Below are 19,279 nucleotides of genomic sequence, written 5' to 3'. Positions count from 1 at the left end.
TGATTCCAAACGTGCTACTAACACAAAGGCATCTAAACCAACAAAGTGCCATAATGAGATTGGTAAGAGCAAATAGAGATAACCCTATATTCTTGGTTCTTTCGGTAAAGTCACGTAGAAGGGAAAAATAAAATAATACAAATATAAAACAATAAAAATTCTCACGTTTCGACTGCAACACAAGCAATCATCATCAGGTGTGATCAGGTGTGATGATTGCTTGTGTTGCAGTCTAAACGTCGTGAGAATTTGTATTGTTTTATATTTATATTATTTTATTATTTCCCTTCTACGTGACTTTACCGAAAGAACCAAGAATATGAATCCCTGCAGTCACGAAAGCTTTAAATAAATAAATAAAAGAGATAACCCTGCTACATAATTGGAAATCTAATAGTATTTTGTCATGATATTGACTACCATGTGTTGATAATTATATTTAGCTATTTTTGGTCATCGATTAGGATTATAGTGATATTAAAGAAGCACCCCATGGTTTTATTTTTAGCTACAAATGTAAAATACTATTCTGATCAGCTGGTGACGGCTGAAAAAAAGTTATTTTTAACTTATGAGTGCAAGTATTTTTAAAATTTTTGTCTTAATTTTAACAATGATTTTTCACAAGGAATATTGTTTGATACTTTTTTGAAATACTTGCAAAAAATAGACTCAATCTAAGACTAAGTCTACTTCTTTTGTGGACCTTACCTTTTATAGTGCGATCCGAGAGCACTGTTCTTAACTGGATACATTGCCTTGATGTTGTTTGCAACGTACTCAACCATATTTGTGTATATAAGATGGTGAGACACAAATCGAGTTTCTTAACTTGATTGATGATTTTTTACGTTATCAATTTTTGGTAACGCTTCATTATAGCATGGTTAGTTTTAGGTTGTCCAAATCTTCATTTGAATGTCCATCCAGCGAGCGAACACAACTTTAGGTAACATATGCGTGACCTGCTTCGAAGAGTTTTGATCCCAAGTACACAACTGCATGATCCACTGTACATCCTTGCATTTTGTGTAGTGTCGATGGCCATGATATAATTAGTCGCAGCATTCTTCGTTCAGCTGTACCATAGCCACGAATAGCAGGGAACTGAACTTATTTCGGCTTAATTTGGTTTGCGTCGTCCTTGCCAAAGTCTATTGCAACTATTTCAGGTATTTTTCTTTTGTGCAATTGTGCACAACTAGGAATAGGGCAAGTGATTTTTAGGATATATCCAACAGCCCCATTTACAAATCCTTTCGAGACATCAATGTTGGATCTTAACATGACTTTGGCTCCTATAAATATTAGCAATTCACGTGGCAAGCCTCTAGTCTTATTGATGTCCTTTGGAATGATTGTTTATTTCGATATTTTCAACATTCATAATCAACGTTTTTGGGTTTAGATCGCATTATTTATAAATGTGTCGTAACCCTTCACCACCCGACACAGCCAATCAGTAAAAAAGTGTCACGTTGACAAAAGACAAATAGTTCACTGCTTTAGCCCACCGGTGTGTTGAAGCGTAAAACCATCTCCCGATGATGCTGGATGCAATTACCAGCGAAACGTCGTACTCAAATTGAAAATGTTGTGGTTTTACGCTTCAACACACCGGTGGGCTAAAGCAGTGAACTATTTGTCTTTTGTCAACGTGACACTTTTTTACTGATTGGCCGTGTCGGGTGGTGGAGGGTTACGACATATTTATAAATAACGCGATCTAAACCCAAAAACGTTGATTATGAATGTTGGTCGCGAAAGCCTACGTGTTAAATTTTCAACATTTCTTGCGGCATCCACTAATTGATCTTGTGCTGGTATTGTGTACATAGGGGTCTTAAGAGCTCTGAAGTATTGAAGCAATGCTTCATTATGAGCATGGCCTTGATTCTTCATTGATTAGTTTCGCAGAGCTTTATCTATGGCAAACTCTCCAATTGGTTGTTTAAGATGTCTGCTTTCCAATACTCCGAAATGCTCAGCTCTCATTTCTCCAACTCGCCGTGCATTCAATACAGTGATGAATGTATTATCACCCTTGTTGTCTCATATTTGCTTTAAGCTCGCACAGTGTGAATAATCTCCATAGATGAGTGGCTGTAACACTTACTACCCAGGAACAAAAACTGTTACATCGTGTCATCAGCGTGTAGCAATGGAGCGAGGAGGCTTCGTCGGCTCGCCACCAGCAGCTCTTCTGGACTTGGTCGAGATGACTCTGCCTGCTGACGTTTGCTTTGCGGCATCCAACAGTGTACACACACGTGTGTACACCTTCGTAAACACATGTTTACGCCTTCTTAAACACGTGTGTACACACCTACGTTAACACAAATAGCCCCCCCCCCACCTGCGATAGCCTTTTAACAGACTGTTGGGGCAAGTGCTGTGAGAGAACACATATGAAGGCCTGTACTGCACAAGAAGGGGGTGGGTGGCTAGCACCACGCCCGGCCGCCTTTGTCTCCCCAGTGTCGATGCTAACACACCACACTGGGTACACATTTGAGGCTGAGTCGACCTAGGAAAGGCCCATGACCAGTTCAGATAATCGTCACTGGTGTTGGCCGTGATCGGGAATCGAACTCGGGTCACCGGGTTGGTAGCGCAGCACACTAACCACTACACCACCGCTCCCTACACACACACACAGCACACTAACCACTACACCACCGCTCCCTACACACACACAGCACGCTAACCGCTACACCACCGCTCCCTACACACACACACAGCACACTAACCGCTACACCACCGCTCCCTACACACACACACAGCACACTAACCACTACACCACCGCTCCCTACACACACACACAGCACACTAACCACTACACCACCGCTCCCTACACACACACACAGCACGCTAACCGCTACACTATCGCTCCCCACACGCAGTGAAAAAACAACCGCTGCCATTCACCACGAAGTGGCGGTTACGTCACCACAGCGTTTGTGCCAGGCCATGTGCACGTTAAGGCCACGTGAAGTGTCGAACGCCCACTGGCGTCTGGCAGGAGGACACAGTGTACGCACACACACACGCATGTACGTACACACGCGCGTGTACCCATACAGTGTGTACACACAGTGCGTGCACGTACACAAAACACGTACACACGCGCGTGTACAGAGTACGTGCACACACGAGTATACACACACACACGCAGTGTACACACGCACACACGCAGTGTACACACGCACACACGCAGTGTACACACGCACACACGCAGTGTACACACGCACACACGCGTGTACACACACACACACGCAGTGTGCACGCGCACGCGCCGTAGGATTTTCCGTGGCGCGAGGCCATGGACGCGGAGGCCGCGGCTCTGCCCAGCAGGGAGGCGGCGCTCTACGGCCAAATCCTGGTGAGGCTCCCTCACACCCCCTCGTCGTCCCCTCATCAAACCCCCCCCTCACACCTCGTCATCGTATTTCATATTCCCACACCTCCTCTCGTCTTCCTCACTGCCGGTCTCGCGTTCCGTGTCCTCTCATCCAGCCGCGCTCTCTCCTCTCCCTCGGCGGCATCCCCCAATCGCGATCTTCTTGCCTCCTCTGTCATCTCGCATCGTCCCTACGCACCCTTCATCTCGCCTCGTCTCTGCTCATCTCTCTTCTATGACGATTATCTCTCTCCTCCTCGCCCCGAATGTCTCCTCGTCATCTCCACCACTCTCATCTCCATTCATTCCGTCTCCCGCGGCACCTCCTCTCATTCCCCTCGCCTCTCATTCCTCCCGCTTCCTACCCCTCGCCTCTCGTTCCCTCCCCTCAGTCTCCTCGTCTCTCCGCCTCTCGTCTGCGGGCATGGTCACAGTTCGCAACAAACGAGTGACGGTGTGGGCTGATGCGTGTGATGGTGTGGGTTGGTGTGTGTGTGTGATGGTTCTGGGTTGGTGTGTGTGTGATGGTGTGGGTTGGTGTGATGGTGTGGGCTAGTGTGTGATGGTGGCAGGCTAGTGTGAACAGGTCGTGGGCATCCCCTAGGTCGACTCAGACTTACATTAGTTCCTCGTGCTCTATGTAAACAGCACTGAGGAGACAAAGGCGGTCGGGCGTGGTGCTGGCCACCTCCCCCCTCATGTACCGTAACGGCCTTCATCGGTAGTCACAAACAGCACTGATCACAGCTGTGGTTTAAAGGCTACCCTGGGGATTTGTGTCTATTTTTATAAATGGTGCAAGTGATGTGTGTACATATATTTGAACAAGTCAGTGTTGATTGCTGAAGGCCTGGAGCATAGACGTTGGGGCATAGAGGTACAGTACAACAATGGCGTTCGCTGCACTGCCCACCGCTGACAAACCTCTCAAATGCGTTTAGTACCGTGTCCTGACAAGGTTCTGGGGAGAACACGGATATCACGTGTGGGGTGGTTATTGCATATGTAGTGGTGGTGTTGACGTGCGCCGACAGTGACAGTGATGGATCACGGGGCGGCGCGGCGTGGGTGGTGAGGCGCGCAGAGAGGTGGGAAAACAGGATCGTAGCCAGCGCCCAGTGATTGGTCAAATAGGATGGGTGCTCTCAGCGACGTCCGCAGGTGGGGTATAAAGGGTGACGCGCGAGAGCACTCGTGGTTGTTAACCAGTTGAAGATCGAAGACGGAGTTGAAGACGTAGTGCCCCGAGACCCCTAGTCCCGCTGTCCTTGTAGGGACCGGGGCCCTGTGTGGCTCGGAGGCGAGACTGTGGGACCCGTGGTCCGACGCCCATGTGGGTCGGGACTGTGGGACCCATAGTCGAGACGGACACCCCGGCAGGGTGTGTCCCGAGTAGCTCAGTGGGTGTTAGTCACCCGAGTAGCTAAGTGGGTGTTGGTCACCCGAGTAGCTCAGTGGGTGTTAGTCGCCCGAGTAGCTAAGTGGGTGTTGGTCACCCGAGTAGCTCAGTGGGTGTTAGTCACCCGAGTAGCTAAGTGGGTGTTGGTCACCCGGGCAGCTCAGTGGGTGTTAGTCACCCAAGTAGCTGAGTGGGTGTTGGTCACCCGAGTAACTACGTGGGTGTTAGTCACCCGAGTAACCAAGTGGGTGTTAGTCACCCGAGTAACCAAGTGGGTGTTAGTCACCCGAGATACTACAGTGGGTGTTAGTCACCTGTGAAACGAAGTTGGTGAAATAAAGAGTGTGCTACCCGTGAAGTCGTCTCCCGCCGAGTTACTACATTACAACTGGCGTCAGAAGTAAACCTGTCTTCAAGAAGAATGGATACTAGGAAGACTACCCGTACCCACGAGCGAGATCGGGAAGACGACGGCGTACCGGAGACACCAACCTCGGGAGGAGAGGACGAGGAGTTGCCGCCGATGCAGCACTTCGCGGCGATGGCCGACGCTCCGCTCGCCTCCGACACCAGCCTACAGGACGCACACTCCCGCCTGGCGGAGTTGCTGCTCGCCGCCGCTGCAGTTTTGGCGGAGATCTCCGTTCCAGCGGGCGGAGGGACGGCTGCGGGGTTGGAGGAGGCGGCGCGGCTGGAGGGTTCCCGCCAGAAGGCGCTTCGCGCCAAAAGTTTTGAAGTTGGCGCCGTTTTTGAGGGACCACCATTGTTTGGCGGGAAGCGGGGACACCACGTGGCCGGAGATCTCCACTCAGCGCGGCCCGCGTCATCGGCGCGCACCGGAGCTCTCCAGGGTGCGACTGCTGACAGAGCCGACATTTTCTACAACCACAGTGGCGCGCGGGAAAATCGTTCCGACGACGACCGAGTCCTCCAGCAACGATTGCCCGCGCTGTCGGCGTTCAAGGCAGACGGAGGCGACTGGGGAGCCTTCCACCGAAGGTTCCTCGCACATCAAGAAATGTCGGGGTGGTCCGACACCACTGCCCTGCGCGCTCTGCCAGCGATGCTCGACGACGACGCGCTTGCAGCCTTCACATCTGCCCCAAGGTCGTCTCGCTCAACGCTCCAGGCCGTGCTACACCTAATGGCTAAGGTGTTCGGCCCGCCCTCGACCTGCCGCCACCAATTCTACGATCGGCGGAAGGTGGTTGGAGAAACAACGCTCGCCTATCGCACGGCGCTGCTCGCCCTGGCGGACGCAGCTTTTCCCCGCATGGACAAGGAGGGGAAGGACGCCATGGTGACGGAGCAGCTGCTGGCGTTGGCCCACGAGTTGGGAGTCCCCATCAATGTGGCGGACGAAATGGATATCTGCTCCCTGGCGATCGCCACGAGTATTCACGCGTACGAGGTCCTCAAGCGCAAGCCGACGGTCGTCTGCAAATTGGCGGGGAATGCGGCACCGGCCGCCACGATCGCCGAGCCTCAGCCAGCTGCGGATCGGGAGCAGGCCTTCGCTGTATCGCGTCCGGGGGAGTGGAGAACGGGAGGTCGTTCACCCACACGTTCATCCCGCAAGCTGGAGCAACCGAAACCTACGACGTCCCTCGTCGTCTGCTACAACTGCGGCCTTCGGGGTCACGTCGCAGCCGGGTGCCGGGCTCCGCGTCAGCGCGCCACGGGACCACGTCGGGACGACGACCAGGCCCACAAGTCATCCCAACTAAACCCGGCAAGTCGCGGCACCTCACACGCTCGGTCCACATACGCGGCACGTTCAGGTCGCCGCTTGGCGGTGGGGGGTCCGCGTCTGGGTGCCGGGGGTTCACTTCGGCGAGGGGGGTCCGTACACGGCCCGAAAGCAGTCGAATGGTCCGAATTGGCCCACAGGATAGTGGCTGCGTCGGCCGGGTCGTCCGTGGTAATGGGGTTTATTGACGGGGTTGAGGTCCGGGTGCTTGTGGACACGGGTGCGTCGGCCACTATCATTTCGGACCTTATTTATAACATTCTTCCCGTCCAAAGTCGACCCCTTCTGCCTGTGGACGTGCCATTTTATGCGGCGAATGGGGGATCCCTGGGGATCATCGGCCAGATTCGGGCGACTATTTGCATTGGTGACATCAAATTGGCGGGCCCTATTTTTGTATCATCATCGCTGGCCGTTCCTTGTTTGCTAGGTACGGACTTTTTGTCCAAAATGCCCATCAAAATTCTCATAGATCAGGCCTGCATTGAGCTTCCGTCGGGACGGCGGGTTGCGTTCTTGACGAGCCCTACCAAAATACGCACGGTTTGTGCGACGGTGCAGGCGCTGGCAACTCAGACTGTACGGGTGCCCCCGGGATCGCAAATGTTGGTACCCCTTCGGTTGAGGAAACCACTCGGGGTGGATGCGGGGGCACAGGGAGTACTGTTGGGGCCGTCTAACAGGGCCAAAAGTGGTCTCGACTTGGCGGTAGCTCGAACCATGGTGAGAGGGGACAGTGAGCCGTTCGTAATGGTCCTGAATACGGGGTCGCGGCCGGCCATAATTACGCAGGGAACGGTGCTGGCTCACGCCGCGCCGCTACCCGTTGAGGAACAGCTCGTTGCTCACGCCGATTTCAGTGTCGAGTCGCATCCTCCAAGTGATGAGGGGACAGAGTGGTTGGACTCGTTGTGTGCCGGGTCTGCTAACTTGTCCAAGGTGCAATTGGGAGCATTGAGGGGTTTGCTACTCGAGTTTGCTGACGTGTTCAGCAGACATAAGTACGATATTGGCTGCACAGACCTGTTGCGCCACCACATAGCTACGGGGGACGCGGCCCCTATTCGACAGAATCCCATCCGGCTCAGCCCAGCCAATAAGGAGCATGTGCAGTCGGCGGTTAATGACATGTTGGCGGCCGACATCATTTCGCCCTCTTCTAGTCCGTGGGGTGCTCCTATTGTCCTAGTTAAAAAACAGGACGGGTCTTTGCGGTTCTGTGTCGATTTCCGCCGCTTAAACAAAATCTCGATGGCGGATGCGTATCCGCTCCCCAGGATGGATGAGTCGCTGGATGCCTTGGCGGGAGCACAGTTTTTTTCCACACTCGATCTGCTTTCCGGATTTTGGCAATTGCCCCTCGATAACGAATCTAAACCTAAAACCGCTTTCCGGACACCTGGTGGCCTATTTGAATTCAACCGTTTGCCCATGGGCTTACATTCCGCTCCCGCCACGTTCCAGAGGCACATGGAATTGGTTTTGTCGGGCCTCCAATGGGACACCTGTTTGATTTACCTCGACGATATCATCGTTTTCAGCCGGACTTTTGAGGAGCACCTCCAGCGACTGCGAGCGGTGTTCCTCAGGATGCGTTCCGCTAAGCTTAAATTTAAACCGGCTAAATGTTTTCTGCTTCGGGAATTGGTCAGGTATTTGGGCCATATCGTGAGTCGTTCAGGGATCTCGACAGACCCTGCTAAGACGCACTGCGTCAGCTCATGGCCAACGCCAACCTCGGTCACGGAGGTTCGCAGCTTTATTGGATTCGCCTCCTATTACCGTCGTTTTGTCAAGCAGTTTGCCACCATAGCCAGGCCCCTGCACGCTTTGACAGCTAAGGGTGTGCGGTTTCACTGGGGGCCGGAAGAGGAGGCTGCGTTCTGCTCCCTTCGTGACGCCTTGGTGCAGGCTCCCCCCTTGTGTTACCCCGATTTCACGCAACCGTTTTTGCTTGACACGGATGCCAGCAACACGGGTATCGGGGGAGTGCTCTCACAGGTGGTCGGGGGGGTTGAACGGGTGGTCGCCTACGGTAGTAGAGTTCTTTCCCCCGCCGAACAACGCTATTGCGTGACTCGTCATGAATTGTTAGCGATTGTGTTTTTTACACAGCAATTCAGGCCGTATCTTTACGGCCGTCATTTTACGGTTCGTACGGACCATGCGGCTCTCCAATACGCTATGCGGGTGGCGCAGCCATCCGGCCAATTGTCCCGATGGTTGGAGGTCCTTCAGGACTACCAATTCACGACGATTTACCGCAAGGGATTGCGACACTCAAATGCGGACGCCTTGTCGCGGTTGCCACCGCGCACGGACTGCGCATGTTTGCTGGGATCGGCGTGGTGTAAACCCCCGGTCACCGACCCCGCGGGAGTTGCGCTCGCCGCCACTGACACCGCGGGTGTCGACGCTCCCACGGGGAGGGACTCACTGTTATCGTTGCCCCTCATCGAGTGGGGCCGTCTCCAAATGTCCGACAGCTCCCTACTCACGCTACGTCGGAAAGTTGACGCTCCCGAGGTAGGGGATGCGCGGGTCGGTTCCTGGGTGTGCAGACAGGGCCTCTTGATGAAGTGGGACAACGTCCCGGCGTCACGTGCTCGTTGTGCCTTTTGCTATGCGGGGTAGGGTCGTTCTGGCTGCTCATGAACGACTCGGGTGCGCCCAAAGAAAACCGCCACCATTGGCGGCTAATCCACCGCTGCAATCCATTCAAGTTTCGCGCACAAACGAATTGGTTGCGTTAGACATCTTGGGGCCCTTTCCTGCTACACCGAGGGGAAATAGGTTCCTGCTGGTTGGCGTAGAGTACTTCACCCGATGGCCCATGGCATGGCCACTCGCCAACCAGTCGGCTGCAGCAGTGGCGGACGCCTTTGTCCAAGGTTATGTTTTGGACAAGGGCGCCCCCGAACGCTTGCTGACGGATCAAGGGAAGAATTTTTCGAGCGTTTTGTTGCGCGAGGTGTGCGACCTGTTGGGTACAAAGAAAGTGCGTACTTCCCCGTACCACCCGCAGACTGACGGGATGGTTGAACGTCTGAACAGGACGATTACGTCTATGCTGTGCCAACAGGTCTGCGACGATCAGGTTGATTGGGACTTACAGGTGCCGGGGGTACTCGCGGCCTATCGAATGGCCCCTCATGCGGCGACGGGATTTTCCCCATTTTTTCTTATGTATGGGCGGGAGGCCGATCCGGCCATGGACGTCCAACTGGGGATTTCCCAGCCACGTGCAAAATCTAAATTGGCAGACCACATCAAATTTAATATCGCCAAATTGGCTGAAGCGCGGGAGGCGGCGAGATTGAATTCGCGGTCTCGGCAAATCGCGAACGAGAGATTGCATGGACGGAGGGTGCATACGCACGATTGGAAACCAGGCGATAAGGCCTGGCTGCATTGTCCACATGCACCGTTGGCTACGTCCCCCAAATTGTTGAGACCTTGGAGGGGACCGGTGGAAATTGTGCGGGTTGCACGACCCCAGAGTATACAGATTAAATGGGGAAAACGCCGTTGGTACGTGCACCCCTCCCGACTGAAACCCTATGCGGCACCGTGTGACCCCGTTCTGTGCCGTAACGACCGGGCGTGTGATGTGACCGTCGACTCGGGGAGGGATGTGTCGCAGGCTGATCCTCACGTGTCTCCACCTGACCCACCCCCAGGTGTCTCGGACCTGACGGCTGCTGACCGTCGGGAACCGGAACCCCGCGGCACGCGCGGATCCCCGATGCCTGGCCCATGTCTTCCTGAACTGCCGGCACCACCGGACGGTCAACCGCGTCTGGTGCCATACGACGGACCGGCAAGGCGGACTCGGGCTAGGGCACAACACTTTTCATGAAGACATTTTTCAACCCCGAGCTCGCCCAGTGTTCCCCCTCTGCCGGGGTAATGTCCCGTTCTAGGGACGCTCGGAAAGAATGGGACGCTGCACGAGTCGGAAGGGAAAAAAAAAGAAAAAAAAAATTATTTTTCTTTTCTGCATACACATTTGGTATTGTCACTCGCCGGATTGTACATATTGTTCTGTTTGTTGTAGTGGCATTGGTTGATGGTTACGGATGGCAGTGTTCGCGTTGTGTTGTGTTGTTACGTTGGTTGTTGTTCTTGTTGTTGTGTTACGGGGCACACAGGGGGGAGGGGGTGTTGTATATTTTTATAGCAGCCGGGTCGGCTGCGAGCTATGTGGTAGGGGGTGATGTAGTGGTGGTGTTGACGTGCGCCGACAGTGACAGTGATGGATCACGGGGCGGCACGGGGTGCGGGGTTGGGCACGCGTTGTGGGCGTGGTGTGGACGCGCGCGCCGGGAGTGACAGATGACGGGGCGGCGCGGCGTGGGTGGTGAGGCGCGCTGAGAGGTGGGAAAACAGGATCGTAGCCAGCGCCCAGTGATTGGTCAAATAGGATGGGTGCTCTCAGCGACGTCCGCAGGTGGGGTATAAAGGGTGACGCGCGAGAGCACTCGTGGTTGTTAACCAGTTGAAGATCGAAGACGGAGTTGAAGACGTAGTGCCCCGAGACCCCTAGTCCCGCTGTCCTTGTAGGGACCGGGGCCCTGTGTGGCTCGGAGGCGAGACTGTGGGACCCGTGGTCCGACGCCCATGTGGGTCGGGACTGTGGGACCCATAGTCGAGACGGACACCCCGGCAGGGTGTGTCCCGAGTAGCTCAGTGGGTGTTAGTCACCCGAGTAGCTAAGTGGGTGTTGGTCACCCGAGTAGCTCAGTGGGTGTTAGTCGCCCGAGTAGCTAAGTGGGTGTTGGTCACCCGAGTAGCTCAGTGGGTGTTAGTCACCCGAGTAGCTAAGTGGGTGTTGGTCACCCGGGCAGCTCAGTGGGTGTTAGTCACCCAAGTAGCTGAGTGGGTGTTGGTCACCCGAGTAACCAAGTGGGTGTTAGTCACCCGAGATACTACAGTGGGTGTTAGTCACCTGTGAAACGAAGTTGGTGAAATAAAGAGTGTGCTACCCGTGAAGTCGTCTCCCGCCGAGTTACTACATTACACATACACTTATATCTAAATAAGTAATATATTTTTAAAACATGCTGTAATGACATGTACCGTACTAGTAATGGAAGAAATCCACGACTCCAGGAAGTGGACCCGAAGCTTGCCATAACGTAAAGGACCGTGGCCAATTACAGCCAACGTCAGTGGAGCGTGGACAATTAGACCCAAGCCGAAACATAACATATAAAAAATCATGTTTTAGAATATGTTTTTTTAATGCTAGAATATAGTATTGTCATCAGTAAAACATAAGTATACCAAGTTTGCAGTCGATACCACATTGGGAAGTGGGTAAAAATTGAGTTACAAGATTTGAGGATACGACAACAACGACAAGAACAACAACAACAACAACAGGCAGAGTGAGTTAAATAAAAGCGTGTAATAAAAGCGTGTTACCCCTGGCACCCCACCACTAGAAGGGGAGTCGAGCCAGTTGCGCAATAGGGCAGCAGGCAATGGAGGTAAGATTTTCTATTTCCGTACGGCTGATGTAGATGCAGAGCAACAACTACAATTTCACATTCAGGTGGTCAGGCCCAGATAACGGCGTCAGGAGCAGAGGAGAGTATTGCTGTGTCGATGTCTCCCTCAAATTTGTGGATCGGGTATTGCGTCGTTAGAAGTTGTACGAGCTTGTTTGCCCGTCCTAGGACGGAAGCTGTAATGTTTACGAAAAAAAATTGAGCAGAATATAATTGTATCTTGTGTAAATTTAATGGCAGTGAATCTTGCACGAAAGTATGTCATCAAACACTTCACTGTATTTCACTGTAGCGCTGTATTAATGGCAGTGAATCTGGCACAAAACGAAGTCATAAAATACCTCACTTCATGTCACTGTAGCACTGTATATAACTGACCAATTTGTTCAAATTCACTGCTCTGATACTTTATTCTCTTCTGCTTTCAGTTGCTGGGGTTGAATAAATAGGAATTTGATACAATATATGGCAAAATCACCGAGAGATGTCTATTTCACCATAATATAGAAGCATAAATTAGGCTTACCTTTTGTCTCAAGTGCTGAAGAAATAAATAAAGACACCAAATCCACTTTGTTGCTACGTAGAATTATTTATTAGATTCACTTTCAATAAAGAAACGTCAAACTTAAAGCGAATTTGCGAAAAAAATAATTTCCACTCGCCCTTCTGCGTGAGTGTAGAAATTCACCCACTCATTAATATGAATAACGGGGGGGGGGGGGGGCATGTGGAATGACGTCACGCATGTTACACACAAACAGACATTCTTGGCTCATTATAGTAGTAATGGTCTGTCCTGGATGACCATCCCAATGAGTGGGGCAGGAAATGGATTCCGGGAGGGAAGTCCCCAGGACGAACAAAGAAGAGCAGAAGGAAGAGAGAAGGAGGAGTACTGGGCAGGAAGTGGAGGAGGAGGGGGAAGAGGGGGAGACGGAATGACGGTGCCAAGATGTTGAAGATGAGAGGATGATGATGAGAGGGAGAGAAGAGAGGGAACAGAGAGAAGGAAGGAGTGATCAAAGTGAGCTGAATGATGCACAGAGGTCGGGGAGAGGGAAGATGCAGAGTTGGCGTGGCCACACAAGTCTGTCCAGAAGCCTTGATATGGGTTAGAAAGACCGTATAGAAGTGTGTTTCATTGATAACATCCGTCACTGCGGTGGATCATGTTTCATTGGCATCACAGCACTCACGGTCTCTGTCTCCCTGTTCGCATCTCCTTATCTGCATCTCGCTCTCTGCGTCACCCTCACTGTGTCTTCCTCTCCGTGTCTCGCAGAAATGCTACGAGAAGACCCAGTACAGGCTTGGTCTTAAGTTATGCAACCAGATCCTGGCGAACCCACAGCTCGCTGAGCACGGAGGTGACCTGGGTTCTACACTGACGATCCACACAGCTTTAACATTGAAAATCATCGTAACATGTGGAGAGATTTTTTTTACCTAATCGGCAAACTTGCTGGGAAAATACAATGAATGAAGCGTTTGTTAATTTTGTTCGTACAATCAACATTCCATGTTTCACAGTAAAATTATATTTTAAGGGGTTAACTGCAGTGTTTCCTGTGACAGCATAATTAAAGTCGGGGTTGATGTGTATGATATATGCTGGAAATGTTTATAGATGTGCGTATATCTGTGTATCTCTGTCTATCCAAGAAACTGAAGAGACAGACGCACAGAGAAGCACAGAGATATGGTGATACAGACACGCAAGGACAAAGATCCCCCGTATAACCTTAACATACTGTTTGGGCAAGTGCTGTTAGTGAGCACTTATATCGGCTGTCAAGGCGCACTAAGGGGGTGGGTGGCCAGCACCCGATGCATCATTGATCGGCTGAAAACATCCTGAAATAAAAAGCAAATGTAGCAGCAGGAACCTGCTGAAAACCAGAGCTGTCTCTAGGGTATGGCGAATTTAGGGAGACCGCCCTGGGCTGCATGCTTTGGGGGGGGACCCGCACCCCCCTATGTATGCTGATGAGTTTCAGTTGTACCCACGTCCCTTGCAGAGACGCTGGCTCTCAAAGCGCTGGCGCTCAGCAAGCTGGGCCGGCGTGACGAGGCTCGCGAGTGCGTCCGCCGGGGCCTCCGCAACAACCTGGAGAGTCATGTGTGTATCCTCCGCATGCAACGTGACCCTGGCGTCGAGTCACCGCCACCCAGTGTTGGCCGGCATCAACGGCCCGTATGCTGCTGCCACCCTGCGAGGCCGCGTCGTACCGACATCGCGGAACGCCCGCCGTGGTCGCCCACGGCTCTTCCTCTTAACGCATCTGGCTGATCGTCCAATACCATTGGCTGTGAGGCTGGAACTATGGGTTAAGCCTGTTCGCTGCACGTGCCTTGGTGTTACCACTGTGCCACTGATTTACCATGTCACCATGTCATTTTGTGTCTCTGTACAGTTCGTATTATATGCACATCTTAGTGTCACCACTGTGTCACCACGTCAGCGCGTGTCTCTAGCAGCATGTGTCACGTCGCTACGTGTCTCTGCGCTGAACACGTTCCCTAGCACCCCTCGGCATTGCCTTGCCGGCGCGCCATATGTCCATCTCCATCCGCGACCAAGCCCCACCTTCGGCTGATGCCCCCTTAGCGGCGCGTCCCGGCAGGCTGGCGCGTATATGGCTCACTGCAGCGTGCCGACGGGCACTACGTGGAGGCGGCTGCCTGCGTGCGAAGGGCGTTGGGCAGGTGTGGCCGGGAGGGCGAAACGCGGCTCCTCGAGGAGCTCGCCACCCTGCAGCTGCTCGCCTCCGACCTGGCCGGGTTCAGGGTGAGCGCTCCTCTTTCCATGACTCGTGGTCCGAATGTTGTCGTTGCAGCGGTGGGTGTTGTAAGTTGGCCAGGCGGTTAAGGGCTCGAAGCACTGAGCTAGTGTCATTGAGAGCCCGGGTTCAAATCTGGGGGTTATTCTGGGGGTTCAGCCATCTGTGATTAATAACAATAATAATTGAGCACTTTTGGTGTTTATACCTTTCTTATAGCAGAGGACTATCACGAAGGCATTGTTTCACAGACGCAGTCAGCAATATTTTTGCAGGAGGTGGCGATGTTGCAGCTTCTGCTGCTCTGTCTAATCCTAGCGTAGTAATTTGCAGTGTAGTTTTAAAAAATCTATATAAATAAAGCAGCCTTTGCATGTTCAAGGAGGGGTGGTGGGTACGGGTTGCTGTGGAGATGGAATCTGCCTTAGTAGCCTGCAATCACATATCACTAATTAATTCCATCAAAAAAATTACTTGCAGCGCCTCACCTATCACCATCCATAAGGGAAATAACGGTAATCCAATCACCGACCCCCAGGAACAGGTCTACAGGTTTGCAGACCATTTTTGTAAGGTCTTGGGGGAGAGGAATTCCGCTTAGCTCAGACAACATAATGGAGCAAGGTGGGGATGACCCTGCTAGGGCTGCCATGCCTCAACTATTGACAGAAATAGCCACCCCTTCTGAATGGTTGGCAGAGGTGCCATCTGTGAAGGTAGTGCGAGGGGTGATTCGGAGTCTGAGACGATCTCCCAAGCGAAATGCTGAAGGAGGGTGGCATCTGTGTGCAGGCTGCCCGACGTGACTTCATCACAACTGTGAACCACAGTACGGGTTCCGCAGGATTGGAAGGAGATTGTAACAACTATAGGGGGATCTCTCTTCTCAGTGTACTGGGAAAGGTCCTGGCAAGGATTATTATTCAACATTGCCTTGGCAGGCACGCTAAGGAGAGGCTTGCGGAGCCCCAATGTGGTTTCAGACCAGGGCGGTCCTGCACGGATACCATATTCTCTGTCCGTTTGCTACAGAAGAGGTATCGGGTATTCCAGCACACCTCCTGCTTTATTGACCTGGTCAAGGCCTATGATACCATCAACAGGCCAGTGCTGTGGGCAGTTCTTTGTACTTTTGGAGTCCCTGACTCTCTGCTCACAATCATTAAGGGCCTTCATGATGGTGGGCAGGCCCGTGTAAAGCTACGTGGCCAGGAGTCGGAGCCATTCCCTGTTCACCTTGGGGTGCGATAGCAATGTCCTCTGGCTCCCACATTATTTAACATCATCTTTGACCACCACGTAGTTCGAGAAGCTTTCCATGGCTGTACCGGAGGAATATCCATCTGGTACAGATACAATGGGAGGCTGATCGATTCCTGGATGTGGTCGAGGGATGGCTCTCTGACGGTCAACCATGTTATGTATGCTGATGATCTGGTGATTGCTGCTCACTCAGAGGAGGAGTTGGAGGTGCTGCTGTGCACCTTGGAGTGTGCCACCAAGAGGTGGGGTCTTACCATCAGTCCCACCAAAACTAAGAACCTGCCTAGGTATTTTGTGACATAAAACACTCCACCCCCTCAATTTCCCATTGGTGATGGAAGCATTGTGAAGAGAGTGGTTATAAGCAGTGTGCTTATGACCAGTTTCGGTTTGACAGCAGAGGTCTCACTCCAAATCAGTCGGGGGCGGCATTATATTTTCATCAGTTGCATAATGCTGTGTGGAAGCTACCTGGTCTGTCGCTCCGAATGAAGCTTCAGGTCTTCTCGGCTACAGTCATGCCCTGCCCTATCTTCCCTATGCTTGTGTAGTGGGTTCAACTGAGTCGCAGACGTAGACTTTGGAGGCAGCGCATGTATTTAGTTCCAACACACGGGGTACACTTCCCCTTAACACAATAACAACCTTGGGTGGTGAACACCCGGCTAACTACACTAGTTACCACGTAACTTTTACTACGGACCCGGAACCAACAGCATCTGCCCGGGTCCACGTGCTGGAAGACTCGTAGGACAGAGAATCTTAGACGAAGGATTTCTTTCCGGGATGAACAACCCCGATCCCTCTCAGGACTCGGCTTATATTATCTGCAGCATGGCCGGCTCTGCCCTTGGCCGCGTCCCTCTTCCAGATTTCCAGAACCATCGGGAAGGACCTGGGTCCCATTCACGTAACCCTTCTAGCCTCCTCTTGGGGGCTCCCCTGTCATCTTAACCGGTCACGTGTCCTCCCGGTTCAACCAGAATGCCATGTCGGCTTAGGTCGACACCCACACACCGTGTCCTGTAGGGCCGGCACTGCACTTACAGCATGGTGACATCCAGCGATGTCACTACACTTGTGTAGTGAGCAACATCCGAGACACGTCGTGTAGAAGGCTTCTTATGTATTCTCACACTTTCAGCATTACACTGGACGATACATCTACGTAACGTTTTCACATAGCTACACATAGCCGACCCTTCTACACAACCCCATCGTCGGCGTCCAACTACACAGCTGTCTGATGAGCGCAGCGAAGGCCACGATGAGAGCCTTGCAGAAGATGGGCCACGTGGCCAGACGACGAAGAGAGATGACGGCGAGCAGCGATGCAGCCAGGACCCGCAACATCACCGACCTCTGGTTCGGTCCCTCATATACATCCTGGCACGGCCAAGCCCCGCCTCCGCCCATGCCCCCTTCCAAAACCTTCCAGCTGGTTCCCGGAGCTTCCCGACTGACTCCGCCTTTCACTTTTACCCCAGATACGCCTCCCTCATAATTAAGCATTACGTAACTTGCCCATAACCGCGATTACCCCTTCAGGCCGACAGGTCATTACACTTGTGAAACGTGGACCCCTCTGGTGGAACATCTGCACCAGTTAGAAACTTGCAGGCTGGCCTGCCTACAATCCTTCCAGAGTTTAACCAGGCTAGATTGTGTGAGGAGCTTACAAATCCTTAAAAGATCGGGACACATTACCATCAGTGAGCTCCTCCAGCAGGCAAGGCTGCGTTGGCTGGGTCATGTAGCCCGCATGCCCAGCCACTGCATGCCGAAGCAGCTTCTATTTGGTTGCATAGAGGGAGCTGAGTGGACTTGCCGAAGACTGGTACCAGCGGTGTCAATATCGGCCTCTGTGGAGGAGGCTCGTGAACGACACTACTGGGCAGTTGGAGGCAGCCACTCTCCAACAACAACTGAGGGCAGAGGAGTGATGCTCACAACAACGAGTGGAGCGCCGGGCAGCTGAAATGCAGCAAGTTGGCACAGTGGGGGGTACAGTACAGTGTCTGCACTGTACTGTAATTTTTTCTACAATTTAACATGTTATCTATACTTATTATCAGCCCTGCAGCATTCCCTCCAAATTCATCCACTGTATCACGTTCACCTGCAATCCTTCTTCGGACGAAGTGGCTCATGAAGTCATAGAAGGCCAAAACCACATTACCACCATGATTTACTGGCCAGAATATTCCGACAAAAAAATGCAGTTTTGATGAATGCCATCAACAAGGCAAATCTTTTTTGGCACAACCCGATGCTACATGTACACATTGAGTGGCTAAAGCATGGCCTTCCACATGCATATATTCTGCTGTGGCTTCAAGACCAACTTCATGTGCGCTGAACTACCAGACCCACACGTTGATCCTCTTCTTCACAACACTTTCAAAACATACATGGTGCATTGTCCCTGTGGAGCCATCAATCCCAAATCACCATGCATGAAAGGCAACAAATGCACTAAACGTTTCCTATGACAACTTCTCAAAGACAGACTGCACAAGATGGATACCCAATGTATTGTCGCAAAACACCCGAATATGGCGGCTTTACAACTTTCAGAGTTCGTGATTCTCACATTGAAATTAACAACAACAGGTGGATTATTCCATACTGTCCACTTCTCTCACGCCCCTTCAATGCACACATCAATGTTTAGTACTGCCACTCTGTTATATTCATAAAATATGTGCGAGTATGTCAACAAAGGATCTAACAATGCTATATTTGGCCTCACAATAGATGGTGCAGTGCATGATGAGGTTCAATAATATGAATTGGGCAGATACATCAGCACCAATGAAGCCATTTGGAGAATCCTCAACTTCCCCATTCACAAGCGATGCACCTTGAGAATGGGCAAAGAGTCTACTTCAGAGACACATGCATGTACGCGAGCCCAAGTCCCACAACACACAACTCTCACTCCTTCTCTGTAGGAATGATGCTTTTGCTCAGACACTGCTTTAGCATCTGGTACCCAAGTACTATAAATGAAATGTTGGCAGCTAAAAGTGGGTGCGCTTCAAAGTTGCACAAAACGTGCCAAATTACCCTCAAATCAAAGCCAGTTATGCACTTGGCTGTGTTTAGACAATACATCCCAACACATTTGAATGCTTTCTACTCTGACTGCTTCTATTTGAGGCCAAAAGT

At 52.0% G+C, this 19,279-nt stretch overlaps 1 protein-coding gene across 2 annotated transcripts in view; it reads left to right on the top strand.

The window, feature by feature from the left end:
• Positions 1 to 3,310: 3,310 nt before the first annotated feature.
• Positions 3,311 to 19,279, top strand: part of LOC144732689 (N-alpha-acetyltransferase 15, NatA auxiliary subunit-like) — a 57,933-nt gene continuing 41,964 nt past the window's right edge. For both annotated transcript variants that reach the window (XR_013588224.1, XM_078614263.1), the window contains exons 1-4: positions 3,311 to 3,382; positions 13,348 to 13,432; positions 14,084 to 14,188; positions 14,690 to 14,853. Coding sequence is in view for 1 of the 2 variants with exons in the window: in XM_078614263.1 (XP_078470389.1) it covers positions 3,323 to 3,382; positions 13,348 to 13,432; positions 14,084 to 14,188; positions 14,690 to 14,853 (414 nt within the window). In the remaining variant the exon portion in view is untranslated. The remainder of the gene's footprint in view (positions 3,383 to 13,347; positions 13,433 to 14,083; positions 14,189 to 14,689; positions 14,854 to 19,279) is intronic.

Source organism: Lampetra planeri, chromosome 43 (assembly GCF_965212315.1).
Source record: "Lampetra planeri chromosome 43, kcLamPlan1.2.h2, whole genome shotgun sequence".
NCBI lineage: Eukaryota > Metazoa > Chordata > Hyperoartia > Petromyzontiformes > Petromyzontidae > Lampetra > Lampetra planeri.
This window is presented reverse-complemented; position numbering and strand designations above follow the sequence as displayed.